Here is a 19051-nt window from a genome sequence, read left to right as displayed (position 1 = left end):
CAGTTCGGCTTTAAGGGCAGATCATGCCTACTAAACCTGGTTGACTTCTTCGAGACAGTCAGCAAGGCCATCGACGATGGAAAGGTGGTTCACACAGCCTACCTTGACCTCGCCAAGGCTTTCGACACTATTCCCCACTTGGGTATTACAGAAAACCTCACCAGCCTGAACATAAACCCCTACGTCAAAAGATGGGTTGCCAACTGGCTTACAGACAGAACTCGCATGGTAAGAATAGCGGGTTCCAGGTCTGACTCTAAACCAGTCACAAGTGGTGTCCCGCAAGGCTCGGTCCTGGGACTCCTACTGTTCGGCATATACTTCTCAGAAGTACAGGCAAACACAGGAGGACTATGGCTAACCAAGTTCACCGATGACTGCAAACTGGGAACCATAATTGACTCTCCGGCTGACAAGGACATCCTCCAAAAGGGCCTTACTGAGACGGACACTTGGTATCAAAGTCATGGCCTCAAGCTAAATGCCAAAAAATGCATAGTCATCCCATTTGGGAAAAACAAAACACCCACAAATTACCACATAGGTGGCAGCCCCCTTAATACAGAAGAGGCAATAAGAGATCTGGGGACCCAGGTAGATAGTAATCACTCCTTTGACAATCATATTGCCAAAGTAGTTAGAAAATCCTTCTATGTGGCCCATCTAATTACTAAAGGGTTCGCATCTAGAAATAAAGAAGTTATAGTGCCCCTCTACTCATCACTCATTAGACCCATCGAGTACAATGCCCCATTTGGGATGTACCTCACAAGACACTTCCGACAGCTGGAAAGACCACAAAAGTACCTCACCAAGAAGATTACTGGTTTCAAACATATGTCCTATGCAGCCTGACTGACTGTACTCAGTGGCATATCGCTTACTCAGAGGTGATCTCTGCCTGACTTACAAAGCCATGTCCAACTCAGAATTGATGGACATGCTCCACCTAAAGAAGTCCAAGTCACTGCGAGCCATGTGCTCTAGTGAGCTAAACCTCGCCACAACAATAAATAGAACATGCTGGAGGGATAGATTCCTGTCACAGAGACTCCCCATGCTTTGGAACAAAATTCCAAATTACATCAGGCAGAGCCCCTCACTAACACTCTTCAAGAGAAACCTTGACGAGTGGATGGGTAACAAAATACACCCCTGGGATCACCTCATTGGCTCTGCTTGATAGAGGATCAGTTAATTAATCAATGGGGCCGTGAAAGTCGACACACTCTGGCTAGGCTTATAAATGCCTTCGAGCAGATAGCTTAGTACCTACCTATGAAACTATAAGAACCACTTCATGTGAGGGGGATGCTCCGCAGTGGGAAATGGTAGGTCTTCCTGCAGAACCACAAGGCTGACCTGCTCCCTTGCAACATTCTCACGCCAAGTGACTAAGCTTATGGGGAATTCCCGGGCAGGAACAGATAGGGCAGGACTTTCATACCTGCCTAAGAACCCCAGCTTCCATAACTGGGGGAGCATATGGGTTAATTAAGTGTTGGTAGAGGCACTGTCGGGCTTAATCCTGCAGGGTGCAAAAAAATTAAAAAAATATATATATATTGCCCCAGATTAGGACTGTCCATATAGTTCATACTCTTTATTGTAGATTGAAGCCCCAGCAAACCAATCTGAACCAGCAATTTTGCTTAGATCTTTTTTAAAGACAGCAGGATAGCCCAAACATACAAATCAGAACTAATTATTTTATCTCCAGCTTTTACCTTCAACAGACAGAGGTATCTTTCTATTTGCATTTTACACATTGACTGCCAGGAGAGCTCATTAGTTCAGTTTGTCAATGCTGTTTAGGAAGCGTTGAGTTGTATATGATTCAGTATAACTGTATGACACATATAAAAATGACAATAAAAGGACAGAGTGAGAGACAAATAAAAGGGAGGGCTATAGAAGGAGAATGAATAAGATATATTTACCTCCCATTTAGCTCCATACTACTCCATCACATTGGACTGAAACAGATAGTAAAGCTCTCAGAGGCAGCCATGCAAATATCTTAAAAAACAAAAACAGACTAAAACACGCAATTCCACTTGTTTATGGACATTTTTGTTTACTATTTTGCTATTGTAAGATCTGTGGGTATTACTGCAGTTTTTTTCCTGCACTTGATTTTTTTTGTGCGTGTGGGGTGGGGGGCTATTTTTTCTTTCCACTACTTCATTCTTTAGGCACTATATACAGTGCCCCACATCCATTACTGGGTCTGCCAGCCACCAACTTTCCCCAAGACTTCCTTTGATAGGGCTAGGCTGACATGGAGTTTAAGGGCATCCTATGGGTCTGGCCAACTACATCGACTGGGGGGGGGGGGTGTTTTATGAACTGTCCTAATACTCCTCTTTCCCTTTTATTCCCAGTAGTGTACTTGAGGGGCACACATGCAGTAGTGACGTGGCATTTTGCTCTCTCCAGGGCAACTCTGCCGTGTCCCTACTTTATTGCCCCCTTAAACTACACCTCCCAAATGTGACATCCGCAGCCTCCAACAGGGACCATCACAGGAAATGCCCACAGGAGTGCCCCTCCCAGGATAGTAACACCCATCACTCCCTGCCCCCTCCATCAGTCACCAGAGACGCTAATCAAACCTGGGTTGCCTGGGACATAGTCAGGGCTTTATTCCTGTAAGCCAGCAGAATGTCTATTTGTTTCATGAGTACTTTACATTTATTTCATGTTAGTAATCCCCACGCAGGAAAGGCCCATTACAACTTGTAACTTTCTGGATATATATCTTGGAGTGAACTGGTTTGCAGATGAGGTAATAGAGCTTAGGTTAGTAGGAGGTTTTCATGTCATTTTTCAGTAGCTTAGTACAGTACCTCTAAATTCCACTAAGAATGTGATCTTAATAAATAAATGAATAAATAAAATGTGATACTTGCATATTATCGCAAAAATGTGATACTTGCATATTATCGCAACGACATTTCCAGCAGGAGAAACTGCTCTTTTCCAAGCCGTACTTGTGCCGATAAGCTATGGCTTCTCCTGCACATTTGAAAGGATGGAATATTTTTGGCCCATATGAAACGATGGCAACCTTATATGCTTGTTTATTGTGTATAGTTGTTGACTTTTCTTTAACAGAATGCAGAGTGGACTTTTTCAACAAAGCATGGTGCACTTCCTTCACAACGAAGTACTGTATACACGTGTGTTGTGCTGCTCTGCAGTTGAATGAGATAGTAGGAAGTGTCATTATCCTGGATTTTCAGTATTTCTTTTCCAGAACAACAGCTAAGACGTGTTAGGGGCAGTGATGTTTTTTGAAAATCCTACCTTTTACTCCAAAGCAGAAGTGATTCAACGTTATGGACATTCTGTGAAAAGCTGGAGAGTTCAGCGATAGGTTGGCCAGTTTTGTCATACTTATAATGCGCTGTCACTTAACGTTACTGAAACAGACTGTGTAGCTGCACTGATTTTTACATACTTTTGTGGCTTTGAATAATTGCAGACATGTAAGTACATGTCGGACCACTTCTGTACATTAAACGCCATGTCTAAACGTTTCTGCTGAACACAGGTTCAAAGATAGAATTATTATTGTAAAGAAAGGTACAAGATTATAACAGCTGCTGTCATAATTTATTTCAGCAGACCTTTAGAGTACATCTTTCTTGCCGAAATATATATATGTACACATTTTCAGGTTTTTGGAGTACATTTATCTTTAGGAGAAGGGCTTGGAAAAGAGACGATTTCTTTGTGTTTCACTGTTGCAGTCATTACATTTGAGTAATCTGCTGGCAGGTTGCTCTCATTCGGCCTGATTAACAAAGTCTTGGGTCCTGCGTCAGTTGCTGTTCCTTCTTCCATGACATCAGGTTGTCAGGAGTATAAAACATGCAGCTGACACCATTACATCAGTCTTTCTTGCCATGTGGTGACCGAAGCAGAAGCAGTTCGCAAGTGCCGGTCAGCCGACTCCTGAAATTTTCATTTTCGAGTTTCAGAACTGAAGTCTTCAACTAAAAGCTAAGTACCTTGTTGGGGAAACTTTTTCTTACTCCTTACTGATGTCAGTAAAAGTTAATAATTGCATTACTTGTGGGAATCAAATACCTTATAAAGATTTTCATTTGTACTGTATTCCTTACCTAGGCCCTGACCACGATGTACCTTGTTGTCGGTTTTGTGCTTTATTTAAGTAGTGCACTATCTGTCGTCGGTACATTTCTGCCTCTAAATATTTCGGTTCTCTGTTTAATTATCCAGAAATGATGTCGGTTAGCCATCAGACTACCGGAATACCTAAAAAACGCAAAGAAAAAGACAGAGACAAGCTGTTGAGGTCCAAAACTGCTAACGACGCTTCTCCTAAGCCAGTCGCCAGTTCACCGGTACTCAGTGAGGTGCTTTCGCAGCCCCTGATATCCGCTACTTCTGATTCGCAGGCCTCTACTGAGACCCATTTGGAGTAGAGTATGCCACAAGATGCTTCACCTATAGAATCCGTGGATGTTCCTACCTTGGATGTGTCCGGAGCCGCTGTGCAGGCACCAGCTTCTGAGGATGTATTCAGGCCTACAGACTTGCATATTAAACCAACTCCACCTTCAATACTAAGGCCTAAATCTCGATCTATGTCTAAAAAACCAATGCCCAGGCCACATGTTCAGCCCTTTATGCCTAAAAAACAAATGATCAAAATGGCTGAAGATTTAATTACTCTAATCAGGGGTAGTCACCCCCCCCCCCCCTTCTAAGAGGCCTAGGGCTGAGCTTGACTATGAATCTTCTGAACAGGACTCTGTTTCTTCTGACCCTTCTAATGACCTGGATTTGTCCATACTTACTTATGAGGATTCTGATGCAGAGGATTCCATTCCGTCTGCTTCCCCTCCTGAGGACTTTTCTTTTGGGTAAACTTTACATACCTTAAGGGAGCATTTCCACTGGGAAAGTCAGGAATTTTCTGAATCCAAAAATAGGCTTAGGGATTTCCTTCTTCCTCAGCATAAGCATTTGGCTATACCTCCTGTTCTAGACATTGTTGATGATGTGTTTTCGGACTCCAGTATGGCCCCTGATTCCCTGCCTCCAGCTCCTAGTAAACCAGACAGATACTGCAGGGTTCCTGAGTCCCACGAGTTCCTTTTCAAAAATCCTGTTGCAGACCCAGAAACCATTTCTCAGGGCCCTAAGGGCATTAAGGCTTCTACTGCTAAAAATCTTACCCCTTCTGATAGAGACTCCAGGGCGCTGGATAGATAGGATAAAAAGGTTTATAATTCTGCAACCTTGGCAATCAGAGCTTTAAACTGTCAGTTTCATATGCTAAAATATCAACAGCATGTCGTAGGACTGCTTAAACAGAAAATGATGTTGATTTCTGACTGTGTGGAAAATAAAGATTTACAGGATTTATTGCATTCAGCTGAACAAGTTGGAAAACATACTTTGCAATGTGGTTTTGATTCTTTAGAGGCCTCTTTCAGGGCTGCTGTTACTGGGTCTGTGCTTAGAAGTCATGCTTGGCTTAGGAGCAATCTCTGCCTGATCATGTTAAAGCAAAATTGTTGGATGCTGCTTTGCATCAGGACCGTCTGTTTGGCAATAAGGCTGAAGAAGTTCTAAAAAAGATGGAAGATGAAGCTAAATCTATGCAAACTGTGAAAGATTTCTTACAAGTGTAACCTCCAAGATTTAGTGGGCACTGGCCTACTAAGAACTGGTCCTTTCCAGCTCCTTCCAGATCCACTCAAGCCAAACCCAGACACACCAAAAGCACCAAGTTTCAATACCAAGGGACTCTCAGAACTAAGCAATGGGGTGCTTCCACTTCCAAATCTGGAAATAACAAGACACCACCCTATGGTAAACAGTCTCAATGACTTTCCTTTAAAATCACCAAGCACTTACCTCTCAGCTTCCCCTTTGGGGGGGGAAATTGCTCTTCATGCAAAAAATTGGCAGCTTATAACCCAAGACAAATGGCTTTTAAATGTAGTGTCCCAAGGATACAGATTTCATTTCCACACGTTGCCAACTCCAAACGGATGGCCAGACCTGCCCCCAAATCAGTGGACAGAGGCTCAGAAACGAGCACATTCCCTCCTAAACATGGGGGCAATTCAACTAGTACCAGAAGAGGAAAAGGGACAAGGTTTCTATTCCAGACTTTTCCTGGTACCCAGAAAAGACAAATCATGGCGTCCAGTTCTGGACATGTCTACTCTAAACACCTTTCTGGACATTCCAAAATTCAAGATGCTGTCTCTTCACCAGTTACTTCTTATGCTAGGCAATGATGCCTGGTTGGCAACTCTAGATTTAAGAGGCTTACCTGCATATCCCAATCAGGGAATCTTGCAGAAGATACCTCCGCTTCAAAGCAGGCTACTTGCATTATCAGTTCTCTGCACTGCCCTTTGGCTTGTCTACTGTGCCCAGGGTATTCACAAAATGCCTGGCTCCAATAATTGCATTTTGCAGACAAAGAAATATTTAGATATATCCATACCTGGACGATTGTCTAATTCAGGCAGAAAACCAGGCCATTCTTCTAAAACATTTGGCGTTTGTAAAAAGGGTTCTAACTTGTCTAGGGTACACCGTAAACAAAAAGAAATCACAACTGGTACCCTCTCAAAACATTACATTCCTGGGTGCAAGCTTGAATACAACTGCCCAGATGGCTTTCCTCATGCCAGAAAAGCAAATTCATTTGGTGATTTACTTCAAACAGGTGGCCACAAAAACCCTGCTGTCTGCAAGACAAATACTGCAAGCCTTGGGGTTCATGGTCTCCTGCATTCTTCTAATTCCATATGCAAGACTGCATATGAGGAAACTTCAGTGGTACTTAAAAAGTTTATGGAGTCAACATTGTCACAGCCTGAAAACAATGATTCCTATCATACCTTGCCTATGCCTAGAGTTCTTATGGTGGGCAGAGCCTGCCACCAAAACAAGGGACTGCTATTCACACCACCCCCTGTCACCCAAACCCTAACTACAGATGCATCAGACTATGTATGGGGGGCTCATCTAGCAGGGAAGTGCATTCAGGGCAAATGGAGCCCAAATCAAATGCACCTACATATCGATCAAAAAGAAATGCTAGCTGTACAGAATGCTCTGACAGCCTTCAAGGATTACCTTCATCCAGGACAACTAATGGTAGAGATGGACAACACCATGGTTAATGTGGTACATAAACAAGCAGGGGGGTACACATTCCTACCCCCTCTGCAGACTAGCCATGGCATTGTGGAACACAGCCTTGAGCTGCCAAGTACAACTACAAGCTCAATTCCTGCCAGGAAAGCTGAATATTCTGGCAGACAAACTAAGCAGAAATCTCGTGGTCCCACACGAATGGAAACTGGAACCATGGATTTTAAACATATTGACAAAGAAATGGGGGAGCCCAGACATAGATCTTTTTGCCTCACCCCAGAACTACCAGTTGGACAAATTTTGCACAAGAACTCCTCACAAAAAAGCCTTAAAAGTGGATGCTCTGTCCTTCAGCTGGAAAAAACTTTCAGTTTATGCCTTTCCCCCTCTGCCTCTGCTCTCCAAAGTTCTTCTAAAAGTCAAACAGAATAAGCCAAAAATTATATTGATTGCTCCAGGCTGGCCACACCAACACTGGTACCCACTCCTATGCAGTGTGTCATAAATTTCTCCATGACACCTACCTCAGACACCTTCCTTACTGTCTCAGCAGGAGAACCAAATTCTGCACCCTCAGCTCCAAACATTGAATCTTGCAGCTTGGCTAATCACTTAAATTCGCCCTTAGCATCCCTCAGCAAACCTGTGATGGATGTCATTTTGGAGGCGAGAAGACCTAGTACTAGAAAATCTTATGCTGACAAATGAAAAAGATTCTGTGCCTGGAATTAGTCTCAAGGGATGAGCACAGCAGCGCCCAACTTACCTCAATTTTGCAATACTTAACTAAGATGCTTCACAAGAGCCTGTCTTTTTTCCTCCATTAAAATCCATTCATCAGGCATTTCAGCTAATTACAAAACAGAACCTCCCCTCGGCTCTCATCCTCTGCTCAAGCAGTACCTCAGAGGGGCCAAAAACTTGAGACCACCCAGGAGAACTCCAACCCCTGCCTGGGACCTTAACTTTGTATTGGAGAAACTCACTCTACCTCCTTTCGAGCCAACTGCTACAGCAGACTTAAAATTTCTTTCTTGGAAAACAGCCTTCCTTTTAGCAATCACTTCAGCTAGAAGGATATCTGGATTACAGGTCCTTATGGCAGTGGAGCCTTTCTTCATCTTTCATGCAGACAGGGTGTCTCTCAGGACCAATCCATCCTTCATGCCCAAGGTGGTATCCAGTGTGGCTCTTAATCAGTCCATTCATTTGCCAAATTTCTTTCCCAATCCACAGAACAAGGGGGGGGGGGGAGCGGATTCTGCATTCATTGAATGTGCACAGACAACTTAGATTCTACTCGAACAGGACTAAATCTCAAAGAAAATCTTAACAACTGCTGGTAGCATTTGCCACAGGGGCAGAGGGGAAGGCTATTTCAAAACAAACCATTTCTAAATGGATAAGCCATTGCATTCATTTCTGCTGTAAGCACCATGGAAAACCTATCACCCAGGGGATCAGATCTCATTCCACCAGGGCTGCATCTACTTCTGCAACCTTTCTCAGAGGTGTTCCTACCAGGGATATTCTAGAAGCTCCTACCTGGAGTTCAGTTCATACTTTCACCAAGCATTATCACTTGCCAATTTTCTCTAAATCCAGAGCTGGCTTTGCCACTGATGTTTTGCAGGGCCTTATAGCTGGTGCTAATGCTGTATACATCCATCCTTCCAACCATAGCTTTGGGAATCTACCCAAATGTAATGACTGCAGCAGTGAAACATGAAGAACATAGTACAGTTGTGTACACTTACCATAAATGTAGATGTTCGAGTGTATTCACTTTTGCAGTCCTGGTTACCTTCCCTCCAGCCCCCTGCTTTTCTATTACTATACCTCTACTTTCTTTTACTATGCTTAAAAGCTTTTTTGCTGTATTTGCTTTTGGTTGGGGGTATATTTTTGTGTTTTTAATTTTATTTTGCTCCCCATTTGGTGGGCACCTGACATCTGGTGCAAGAAAAACTGATGTAATGGCGTCGGCTGTATGTTTTATACCCCTGACGATCTGACGTCATGGAAGAAGGGACAGCAGCCGACGCAGGACCCAAGACTTCATTAATCAGGCCGACTGAGGGCAACCTGCCAGCAGATTACCCAAATGTAATGACTGCAACAAGTGAATACACTCAAACATCTACATTTATGGTAAGTGTACAGAACTGTACTTTTCTCCTGTCGGAACTGTGGTTGCAGTAATACGCAAGTACCTAAAATGTTTTAGTCAATAGGTAGGAGCCTTGTTTTTAGCATTATATCAGATTTGCTGCCCTGTATACCTCTTAAATAAAACTTTTCTTTTCTCTTTTCATTTCAGAATATTCCAATTCCAACATTAAAGGAGTTTGCAAAAACACTGGAATGCAACACTCATGTGAAGTCATTCAGTCTTGCAGCAACTCGAAGCAATGACCCTATCGCTTCAGTAAGTACAATGTGTGCTGTGTTGTGACTTTTTTCAGACTTTAGAGGTGTACAGCAATGAAACACAAGATGAGAAATTGGAGTTCATATTTTTAACACCTTTATTGAATTTTCACGTAAGATATACGCAAACATGCATTTATATAAAAGAAAACAAACCACGTTAGCATGTTCACAGTTACAAACATTATATATTACTTATATTCTTTTATTCAGTTCTTATATTCTTTTATTCAGTTATCATCAATCCAATATTACATAAATTGCCCAGTTTCTGCCTTCCCTTAAACATAACTCATCCTCCAGAAAATTATTCCACATGTATTGTTCCCACAATTTCCATTTTTCTATGTAATTTGCTCCTATCCTTTTCTAATGATCCTGCTTTTAGTTCTTGCATCTCTGTTGCAACATTCACTACTTCAATTACACTTGGTTTAGTTTGTGTTTTCCATTTTTTGGTAATTGCTTCTTTGGCAGCCAGCATGATTAAAGTTAACAAGGCTTACTATGTCTAGGTAATTCTGATCCTGTATCCCAGCCCAAAGAAAGTAATTTCCTTAGTTGCACCCATTTGTTCATCCAATATTTCTGATGAGCATTCTGTAGAGAATTTTAATGTCTGCCAACTCATTATACTCCCAAAACATATGTTCCCAGTTACCGCTTTCTTCCTCATCACACCTCGATCATTTGCCATCAGCGTGAGGAAAAATTCTTTGTAGTCTGTTTGGGGTATAAAAAAACATATACAAATACTTCCTAGCAAAAATCCTAAATCTTCTAGAATTTGTTGTATATATTAGAGCCATACATAGTGTCCTCGCATTGTTTCATTGTGAATTTCTTTTCCAGTCTTTTTCTAACCTTGCATGATTGATTTCTATAGTTATTGTGCAATATTTTATATGCCATACTAATTATCTCTTCAACAGCAGCTTCTGTTGCAGATTCAACTAAAACTCTACCAGAGCAGGTCTTTACCTTAGGATTCTCCTATCCCTTTGTCTTTGCTTATACTCTGATATCAATCCCTTATAGGGAAGGCAGTCTGTAGCCTGCAATCCAGATGTCTTCCTGGCCTCTTCCCATTCTTTTACCCTTCCCTCTGTAGTTATTTGCTCCCAATACCTTGGTTCTTTTGCCAGTTTTCTCCACTAAATTCCATCCCTCTCTTGCCTGTTCTCTGAATCCCTAATTGCAGTCATCTCTGTAGTCAGAATCTCCATTCTCTGTTCTCGTGTTGGCATAGTTTTTAGAATACTTTCCGTTACTTTATGACTATAATATTCTTTAAGGCTGTTGTTATTTGACTTAAGAGTCTGCATCCAAAATCCCACTCTCTCCTTATTTCTTGAATTTCACCACTGCTTAATCATTAACTGTGTACCTCTAAAATATCCTTTCAAACCAGGTAATCATAAAACACCTTGGTCTGTTGGAAGGATCAACTTATCCCACTTGACTCTTGCCTCTTCCCCTCCCTGATAGAATCCTTCAACTCTTTATTAATTACTGTCTACAACTTCTCCTCTGCTTGATAAAATATGTCTGACCTGTATATAAAACTGAAGAAACTAAAAACATTTTCACTGCTTGTATCTTGCTATCCATATCCATAAACAAGAGCTTCGGGTTTCTCAGTTTTTGTATTAGCTTTTGATCTGATGTCCATTTTTATCCTATTCATTGTTTGGGTTGTCCAATCCAATTGGATCCAACCTCAGAACCGTCTTCTAGAGCAGTGAATCTGAGGATCTGACTCCTCCCTTTCCCATAATTCCCTCCTCTCCACTAAGTTACCTTAGATCTCGTTTGCCACCTGAATCTTCCAGATGTGTGTCTGAGAGCTCTACTGTTCATGATAAATGAAAATGTCTCTTTTCTTACAATGAATATTTTGACTCCTTCCTTCCCTTTTAGTCTACTTAGTGTAGCTAGTAGACATTATAGCTGTCTAAGGATTGCTAACACCATCAGATAGGGTCTTCATCATCTTCCTGTCTGTGTCCTCTCACTACTGGGTCAGCTTCAGCTTCCCCAAGCAGTAAAAAACAGAAAAAAGGAAGGAAAAGGAAAGAGATAAGTCTAAGGAAAACAAAGAGAAGGAGAAAAGTCTACAGAAAAAAGAATTGAAGAAAGAAAATTGGAGAAGAAGACCTGTGAGAAATCAAGGAAAAGATTCCTGGATCTGACTGATCATTTGGTTCTGGCACCTAAAACACCAAGGAAGTCAGATCCACCAACTATTCAGATCCAAACCCCTCTACTCAAGCTAGCTGCTCAGTGGAGACATGAACACTCAGCTCCCTTCACCTATCTTAAAAGAAAGAAGATTTTCCAGACCCACATTGGTGGAGTCATCCTCAAGGTTAGCCCGATCCACCAGAAGCCTTACTGAAATGGACATTGACCATATGATGAGAAAATTCTTAAGGACAGAAATCAACTGGGAGTTCTCCCAGCAGTGTTCTCGAGGGGAGCTCCAGATACAGGCCCATTGACCCCTTTACCCTTTTCTGTAGTACCCATTCACTGTTCGGATCTGATTCCCATAGATGTGAGCCCTCCTGGCACACCTCAGTCAGATCCAGTTGTTCAGGAAACTTCGGCATCAGCTACATCCCTTATTTTCTTGATTCTGATTCTTTTGAATTGAGATGAATCTTGGAGCCAAAGTGTCTGTACCAGGTTCCCAGTGGTAGTAGATTCCGAAGTTTTCTGAGCCATCTTTTCTTCTCAAAGCCTCCAAACTTGATAACTCAGGTCCAAGATCATCTTCAGAGACGATATTGGTTGGACCGGGAAATGTTCTTGAATCTTTGGATAGGGGGAACATTTCCTTGACTCTGATCGCTGCGTTGGCTTTCAAGGCTAGATCAGTAAGGTAGGTGTGGACCTCGCTTATTGATCCAGTCTAACTCCTTGTGGATCCTGTGACTTATTCCTGTCATTCTGAGAGACTGGGACAGTCCGTACCTATAAGCTGTGAGGATACTCTACACTGCAGTTCTAAGTCCATTTCGGACCTGTCACCAGAGGCACCCCAAAGACAAGCTGCTAGGAAACAGACATTCAAATTAAAGAACCTAGACTCCTTACCCAAGTCTGTTACTGAAGACACAAATTTGGATGAAGGTGAGGGGTCCAGTAGATTCCCCCCAGAAGACTTAACATTTGGTGATGTCATACAATTGATGAAGCAAAGGGGGTGGTCCACCAAAACAACTTCCCCAGCTGAATTGTGTTCCTCAAAGATTTCATTACTGAGTCATCTGCATCCTTGGTGGTACTCTCCACAGATGTCCTTGATCTTGTGGCACAGTGGGCATGGAAGGGTCCTGATGTAGTAGAAACCATCCCCAAAAAGCCTTACAGGATTCTAGTGGCACAAAAAGACAAATACATTGGACTGAAGGACCACCAGTTGATGCAATGGTAGTAGCAGCAGCAGCAGCCATGAAAAAGGAACCTTCTCAAGAGAGTTATTTTGTTCATTCCCCTTACATGGAGTCAAGGGTGTTGGACAGACTAGGGAAAATGGACTTGTGCTTTAGTGACTTTCACACTCAGAACATTGAATTACCGTGCACTTATGACTTATTTTCAGAGGGAGCTGACTAAGGAAGTTTCCAAGTTCCTTTCGGGTAACATACCATTGGATGTTCAAAAAACACTGGACACCCAACTGTCTACCTTACAATCCGCTTCTAATGTGGCTGTGATCCTGCTTTCTAATGCTGTAGATGGTACAGCTGTAGTAGTAGGCACAGGCATTGCCATGCATCATCATGCCTGGATGCGTAACTCCACACCTCGAAAATCATATCCCAGGAACCAAAAGGGTGGTAAAAAGTGGTTCAGAAAATCACAGGGTTATCACCAAGGCACTCCTGGAGACAGACTCCTAAAGTAGAGGGGGGTAACTCAAATGGACTTCGCCTCAGAGGCAGAATGCGATAAGTGTTTTTTTTTTGTTCCTTCAAGAAATGGTCACTCCTGAAGGGTTAACTGACTGGCAGACTCTGGAGGCAGTCAGAGGATGCTTAACCTTACACCCACAAGCCTAGCAGAACATTACATCATATTCCTGAGTGCTAAAGATAATCACAAGAGAATACACCATTCCCTTTTTGTCTCCTTTGAAAAAAGTTAGTTTCCCAATGTTCCACCCATTCATTTGGTGTCTGCAGCAACAGAGGTTTCAAAGTTGCAAGAAAAAAGTCATCCAACATGTACCCCCTGACCAATTAGGATCCAAAGTCTTTTCCAGGTTCTTTTAAGTGCCAAAGAAGACAGGGGATGCAAGGCCAGTTTTGGACCTCTGCTACCATAACCAGTATGTGAGACGAGTTTGGATTGTCACAGTACAAGTCCATATTACCTCTGAGGATGGGGTAATCATTTTCAGTTCAGAGCACTGCCCTTTGGTCTCACCAATTCCCCCAGGTGTTCACAAAGATTACTGCAGTGGTAGCAGCTCACCTCTGACTGCAAGGGATCCAGGTCTTCCCATGTCTAGATGATTGGCTTCTAACTGCTACTTCCAGGGATCTGCTGCTACGACAGCAGGTGCTACTGCTACATCTTGCATATCTATTAAGGATCACAGTAAGTCAAGAAAAATCCAACTGTTGCCCACATACTGATGGAGTTCATAGGATGTTATGTCAACACAGTTCTTCAAATTGCCAAACATCCAGATGCCAGGGTACTGTCCTTACAAATAACTGCCTGTCGAGTAGTTCAACATGTCCTTCCTCAAGCAAGATTGATTCTTCATCTGTTAGGTTGATGGCCTCTACCATCACAGTAGTTCTATTTGCAAGATACCACATGTGAATGTTAAATGGACTCTGTGCCTAGTGGTCACAGAGTTTAATCCCCCTCCATGCCAACATTTGTCTCGCAACAAGTCTGCAGAGATTATATCAAATGGTGGGCAACCTTTTGCTCACAGACCCCTTGGGCCACAGTGACCATGGATGCTTCCCTTCTAGGGTGGGGGCATTTTGAGGGAAAGACTGTTCAAGATACTTGTTCAGCTGTAGAGGTGAACCTTCACATCCGTTTTCTGGACATGACAGTGGTCCTCCTAACGTTGCAGGGTTTTCAGGACTACATACCCAAGGGTGTGATATCTATCCTGATGGACAATATTTCAGTGGTTTGGTACATCAGCAAACAAAAAGGAATGCTGTCATACCCACTTTGCTGGTAGGACATGAGAGTATGGCAATGGGTGATGTCTTCCCATCATTTTCTGAAAGCAGTGCACATACCTGGGATGTCAAATTTGCTAGCAGACAACCTGAGCAGGTCAATCCTATCACCTCATGAGTGATCTCTCTCACAGACAGTGGCAATGGAAACTTTCAGCAGCTAGGGCCAACTTTGCTGCAACCACTTTGCCTCATACCTGAACAAGAAATACAGCAGTTACATCACACTAATTCCTCCACAGGGACAGTCACTGCAGGATGCTATTGTCCATAATTTTCCCCTGGGCCTGCTGTACACCTTACCCCTATACCGCTCTTGACAAAATTCATTCAGACAAGGTGCAAGACCAGAGTGCTCCCTATTGCTCCTTTCTGGCCTCTTCAGTTTTGGTTCCCCTTCCTTTATCCTCATTTAATACACCCACCTTTGGTGTTGGAGCCCAGCCCAGATCTTCTGAGTCACCCATCCAGGTTGTCTCTACCAGATCTTCATGCCTTAAAGTTGACTTTATGGTTACTCCAATTTTGATGATAGCCAGAGATGCCAGGCTTTCCTCATTAGTGGCTCACATTACTTCTTCCTCATAAAAACAGTCAACAAAAAAGATTTATTAAAGCAAGAGGAAAAGATTTTCAGTCTGGGCATCTTTAAGAGGACTGGATCTGTTCTCCACTCCTCTGTCATCCGTGTTGGATTTTCTATCAGATCTTTTCAGCAAGGGTCTAATTTTGCTGTTGTCAAAGTACAAATGGGTACCATTTCAAATTTTCACATAAGGCATAATAACAACTTTCTGTTGAAATGTCAGCCTTTGAAATGCTGAGTGTTGAAAAGCTGAAAAAAGATAGGAAACCCAGATTAGCGAATCTTGAAAATTTCTTCTCCTTAAAACATCTTTTTTTTTTTTTTTGTGGGACCCCCCCCCCCCCAAAGTTGCATATACCAACTCAGAGATAGTAATACTTTTAAGTAAAGGAAATTTTCAGAAAAATGGCATTTCTGACTTGGCATTTAGAAGTCCAGTCTTTTGGCCATTCACTGGCCCAATATTTCATATGGCTACCCATAATGACTTCTCCACTGACTCTCTTAAAATCCCCCAAAGTTTTTCTCAAGGAGAACTTTACTGCTAGCCCTCCCATTATGGATCCAGTTCCCCCATGGGATTTCATGGTCGTGCTTCAAGCCCTAACTCAAACACTTTGAACTGTTAGCCTCAGTAGATTTCAAGTATCTAGTGTCTCTCTTGGAAGACCATTTTTCTGGTTGCAGTTTCATAGGTTCATAGGTTTATACTAGGCTATCTGCCCCAAGGCATTTATAAGCCTAGCCCGAATTTTTGTGGCTTACGCCACCCCTTATATGAAAAAATACTGTACCCATTAGTTTGTTGTGCCTCTGTCCAGCAGTGACACAGAGATGATTCCCGGGGTAAACCTACGATCTCCCATCCACAGGTCAAGATTTCTCTTGAACAGAGCCAGCGAGGTGCTCTGCCTCACATGGACCGGGACTCTATTCCACAGCATAGGGAGTCTCTGAGTGATAAATCTATCCCTCCAGCACGTCCTATTTATATCCGTGCTAAGGTTTAAGTCGCTTGCTCTAGTGGTTTTGATGGATTTGGATTTTTTGAGGTGGAGCATGTCCATTAATTCCGGGTTGGACATGGCCTTGTATGTCAGGCACATGTCACCTCTGAGCAGACTATATGCGACTGAATAGAGCTGAAGTTTCTTCAATCTGGCAGCATATGACAGATTTTGGAGTCCCTTTATCCTTTTGGTGAGAAACTTTTGGGGTCTCTCCAATTGCTGCAGATGTCGGGCGAGATACATCCCGAATGGGGCATTGTACTCGATCATTGGTCTGATAAGTGAAGAGTACAGGGGAACAATGACCTCACTAGATCTGGATGTGAATCCCTTCATGATCAGGTGGGTAATGTAGAAGGTCTTTCTAACCACTTTAGCAACGTGAGTGTCAAAAGAAATGCCACTGTCAACCTGGGTCCCCAGGTCCCTGATAACCTCTTCTGTGTTTAGTGGATTGCCACCTATATGGTAGCTTGGGGTTACCTTGTTTTTCCCGAAGGGTATGACTATACATTTTTTGGCGTTTAACTTCAGGCCATGGCTCTGGCACCAGCTATCTGTTTCCGTGAGTCCCTTCTGAAGGATATCCGTGTCCGATGCACTTTCCACTATGGCGCCCAGTTTGCAGTCATCTGCAAACTTTGTCAGCCAAAGACCTCCCACGTTGGCCTGTACTTCTGAGAAGTAGATGCCGAACAATAGGGGGCCAAGGAACGAGCCCTGTGGGACACCACTTGTGACCAGCTTGGAGTCTGACATAGCGCCAGCAACTCTAACCCTGTGAGTTCTGTCCTTAAGCCAGTTTGCAACCCATCTTATGACATATGGGTTTACATTTAAGCTGGTAAGTTTTTCTACAATACCCGAGTGGGGTATTGTGTCGAAAGCCTTTGCAAGGTCAAGGTAGGCTGTATGGACTGCCTTTCCTTCATCAATGGCCTTGGTGACTGTTTCGAAGAAGTCGACCAAGTTCAAAAGGCATGATCTTCCCTTGACGAAGCCAAACTGGGTCGGGTCCAATGTCTGCAAGTCCCCTATATCTTTGTTTATGAGCTCCATTATGGTCCTCTCCATAGCTTTGCAGACTAGACTTGTTAAGCTTATGGGGCGGTAATTACCAGGGTCCGTAGAGGCACCACCTTTGTGGAGTGGGCCACAGTTGCCGTACGCCACTCCTTGGGCACGTATCCTGTGGTAAGGCTGAGATTAAACAGCTGCCTTATGTGCGGGTTTAATTCCTCATTTAGCTCGTGTAGCACACAGCCGGGGACACCATCCGGTCCCTTTGATGCTGTGTTTTTAGCTTTAGAGAGAGCAGCTTTCACCTGCGCATTTGAGATGTCTGGGAGGCTACACTCCGCTGGGATAGTTATCTCTCCTTTAGGGGAGAGGGGTGAAGTTTGCACTGAACCTGTCTGCCAGTATGTTGGCAATGTCTGTGGGTTCAGTGATTTTTGTATCATTTTGGACTAATTCTGAGCATATCTGGGAGTTTCCACCCAGGTTCCTAACATAGCTGAAAAAGGCCTTATGATTGTCCTTTGAATCCATGGCAATTTTTCTCTCAAAATTGGCCTTAGTTGATTTTGTATGAGTGCTCGTATTTTTTACTAATAATGATCAGGGGTGACTTCCCTTTTATGGATTTTGTTCTATCATGTAATAGCTTTCTCCTCTTATTGTAAAGTTTGTTAATGGCTGGGGTCCACCAGACTGGACGCTTGCCCTTTGTGGAAAGAGTCTTGGTTTTATTTGGGATTGCCTGATCCATGCAGTCCTGGAGGTGTTCATAGAAGGTATTTGTAAGGGCTTCCGCAGCTTGGGTTGTGGTTTCCACTGTCTCAGGGGCCTTGAAGGATACCACACCAGTCTTGAGTAGTGTGAAGTTTGCTTTAGAGAAGTTCTTCACTGTGGTCTTTTTGTTTGGGGTGGGGGCGGATGTGGATTTCCAGTGAGATTAGTTTATGATCAGATCTCACCAATGAGGGATATACTTCCGTGTGGAGCATTTTGTCCCCATGTTTGTGATAATGAGATCTAGTATATTTTCTCCTCTCGTGGGAACAGTGACTAGCTGTTCCATGGCATTTGAATTTATGAACTCCAGGAACCGTTGGGCTAGAAAGTTAGGGCTTGAGTAATGTTCCCAGTCTATATTCGGTAGTTGAAGTCACCCAATATGATGGTGTTTGGAGATACATTTATACCCTCCAGTGTCTTCAGGAAGGCTGTGTGGTGTTCCTGAGTTTGAGAGGGTGGCCTGTAGCATGCTACAATTTGTAGAGCAGTTTTGCCTATGGTTAGTTGCACCTGGATGGTTTCCGAAGCTTTGTGCATTGCCACCAACCTGGAGGTGTGGGTATCCTTTATGAATATGGATACACCCCCTCCTTTTGTGGTGTGGTCCGGGTTTTGGGGCCGGAATGCATGATATGAGGTAAAACCTAATAGTGCCAGGGTGCTCTCAGGAGCCTTGAACCAGGTTTCAGTTACAGCACAGACATCGATGTTCTCCATACCGAGAAGGGCCTCGAGTGCATGCATTTTGAGATTTAGACTTCTGGCATTGAGCAGCATTACCCTCAGTTTCTTCCCATTTTTGTTTTCTAGGGTGGTAGGTTTAGAATTTGAGCCTTGCCTAAAAAAGGCAC

General features: G+C 43.1%; 1 protein-coding gene across 1 annotated transcript in view; it reads left to right on the top strand.

Annotated features, from left to right (window-relative positions):
* LOC122806809 (tropomodulin-3-like) overlaps positions 1-19051 on the top strand; it is a 792984-nt gene that overhangs the window by 596637 nt on the left and 177296 nt on the right. Inside the window, exon 7 of the mRNA XM_044077539.1 lies at positions 9476-9583. Within this exon, the coding sequence (XP_043933474.1) occupies positions 9476-9583 (108 nt within the window). The remainder of the gene's footprint in view (positions 1-9475; positions 9584-19051) is intronic.

The sequence above is a fragment of the Protopterus annectens genome, chromosome 7.part0, assembly GCF_019279795.1.
Source record: "Protopterus annectens isolate FY-2018-M chromosome 7.part0, PAN1.0, whole genome shotgun sequence".
NCBI classification, from domain to species: Eukaryota; Metazoa; Chordata; order Ceratodontiformes; family Protopteridae; genus Protopterus; species Protopterus annectens.
This window is presented reverse-complemented; position numbering and strand designations above follow the sequence as displayed.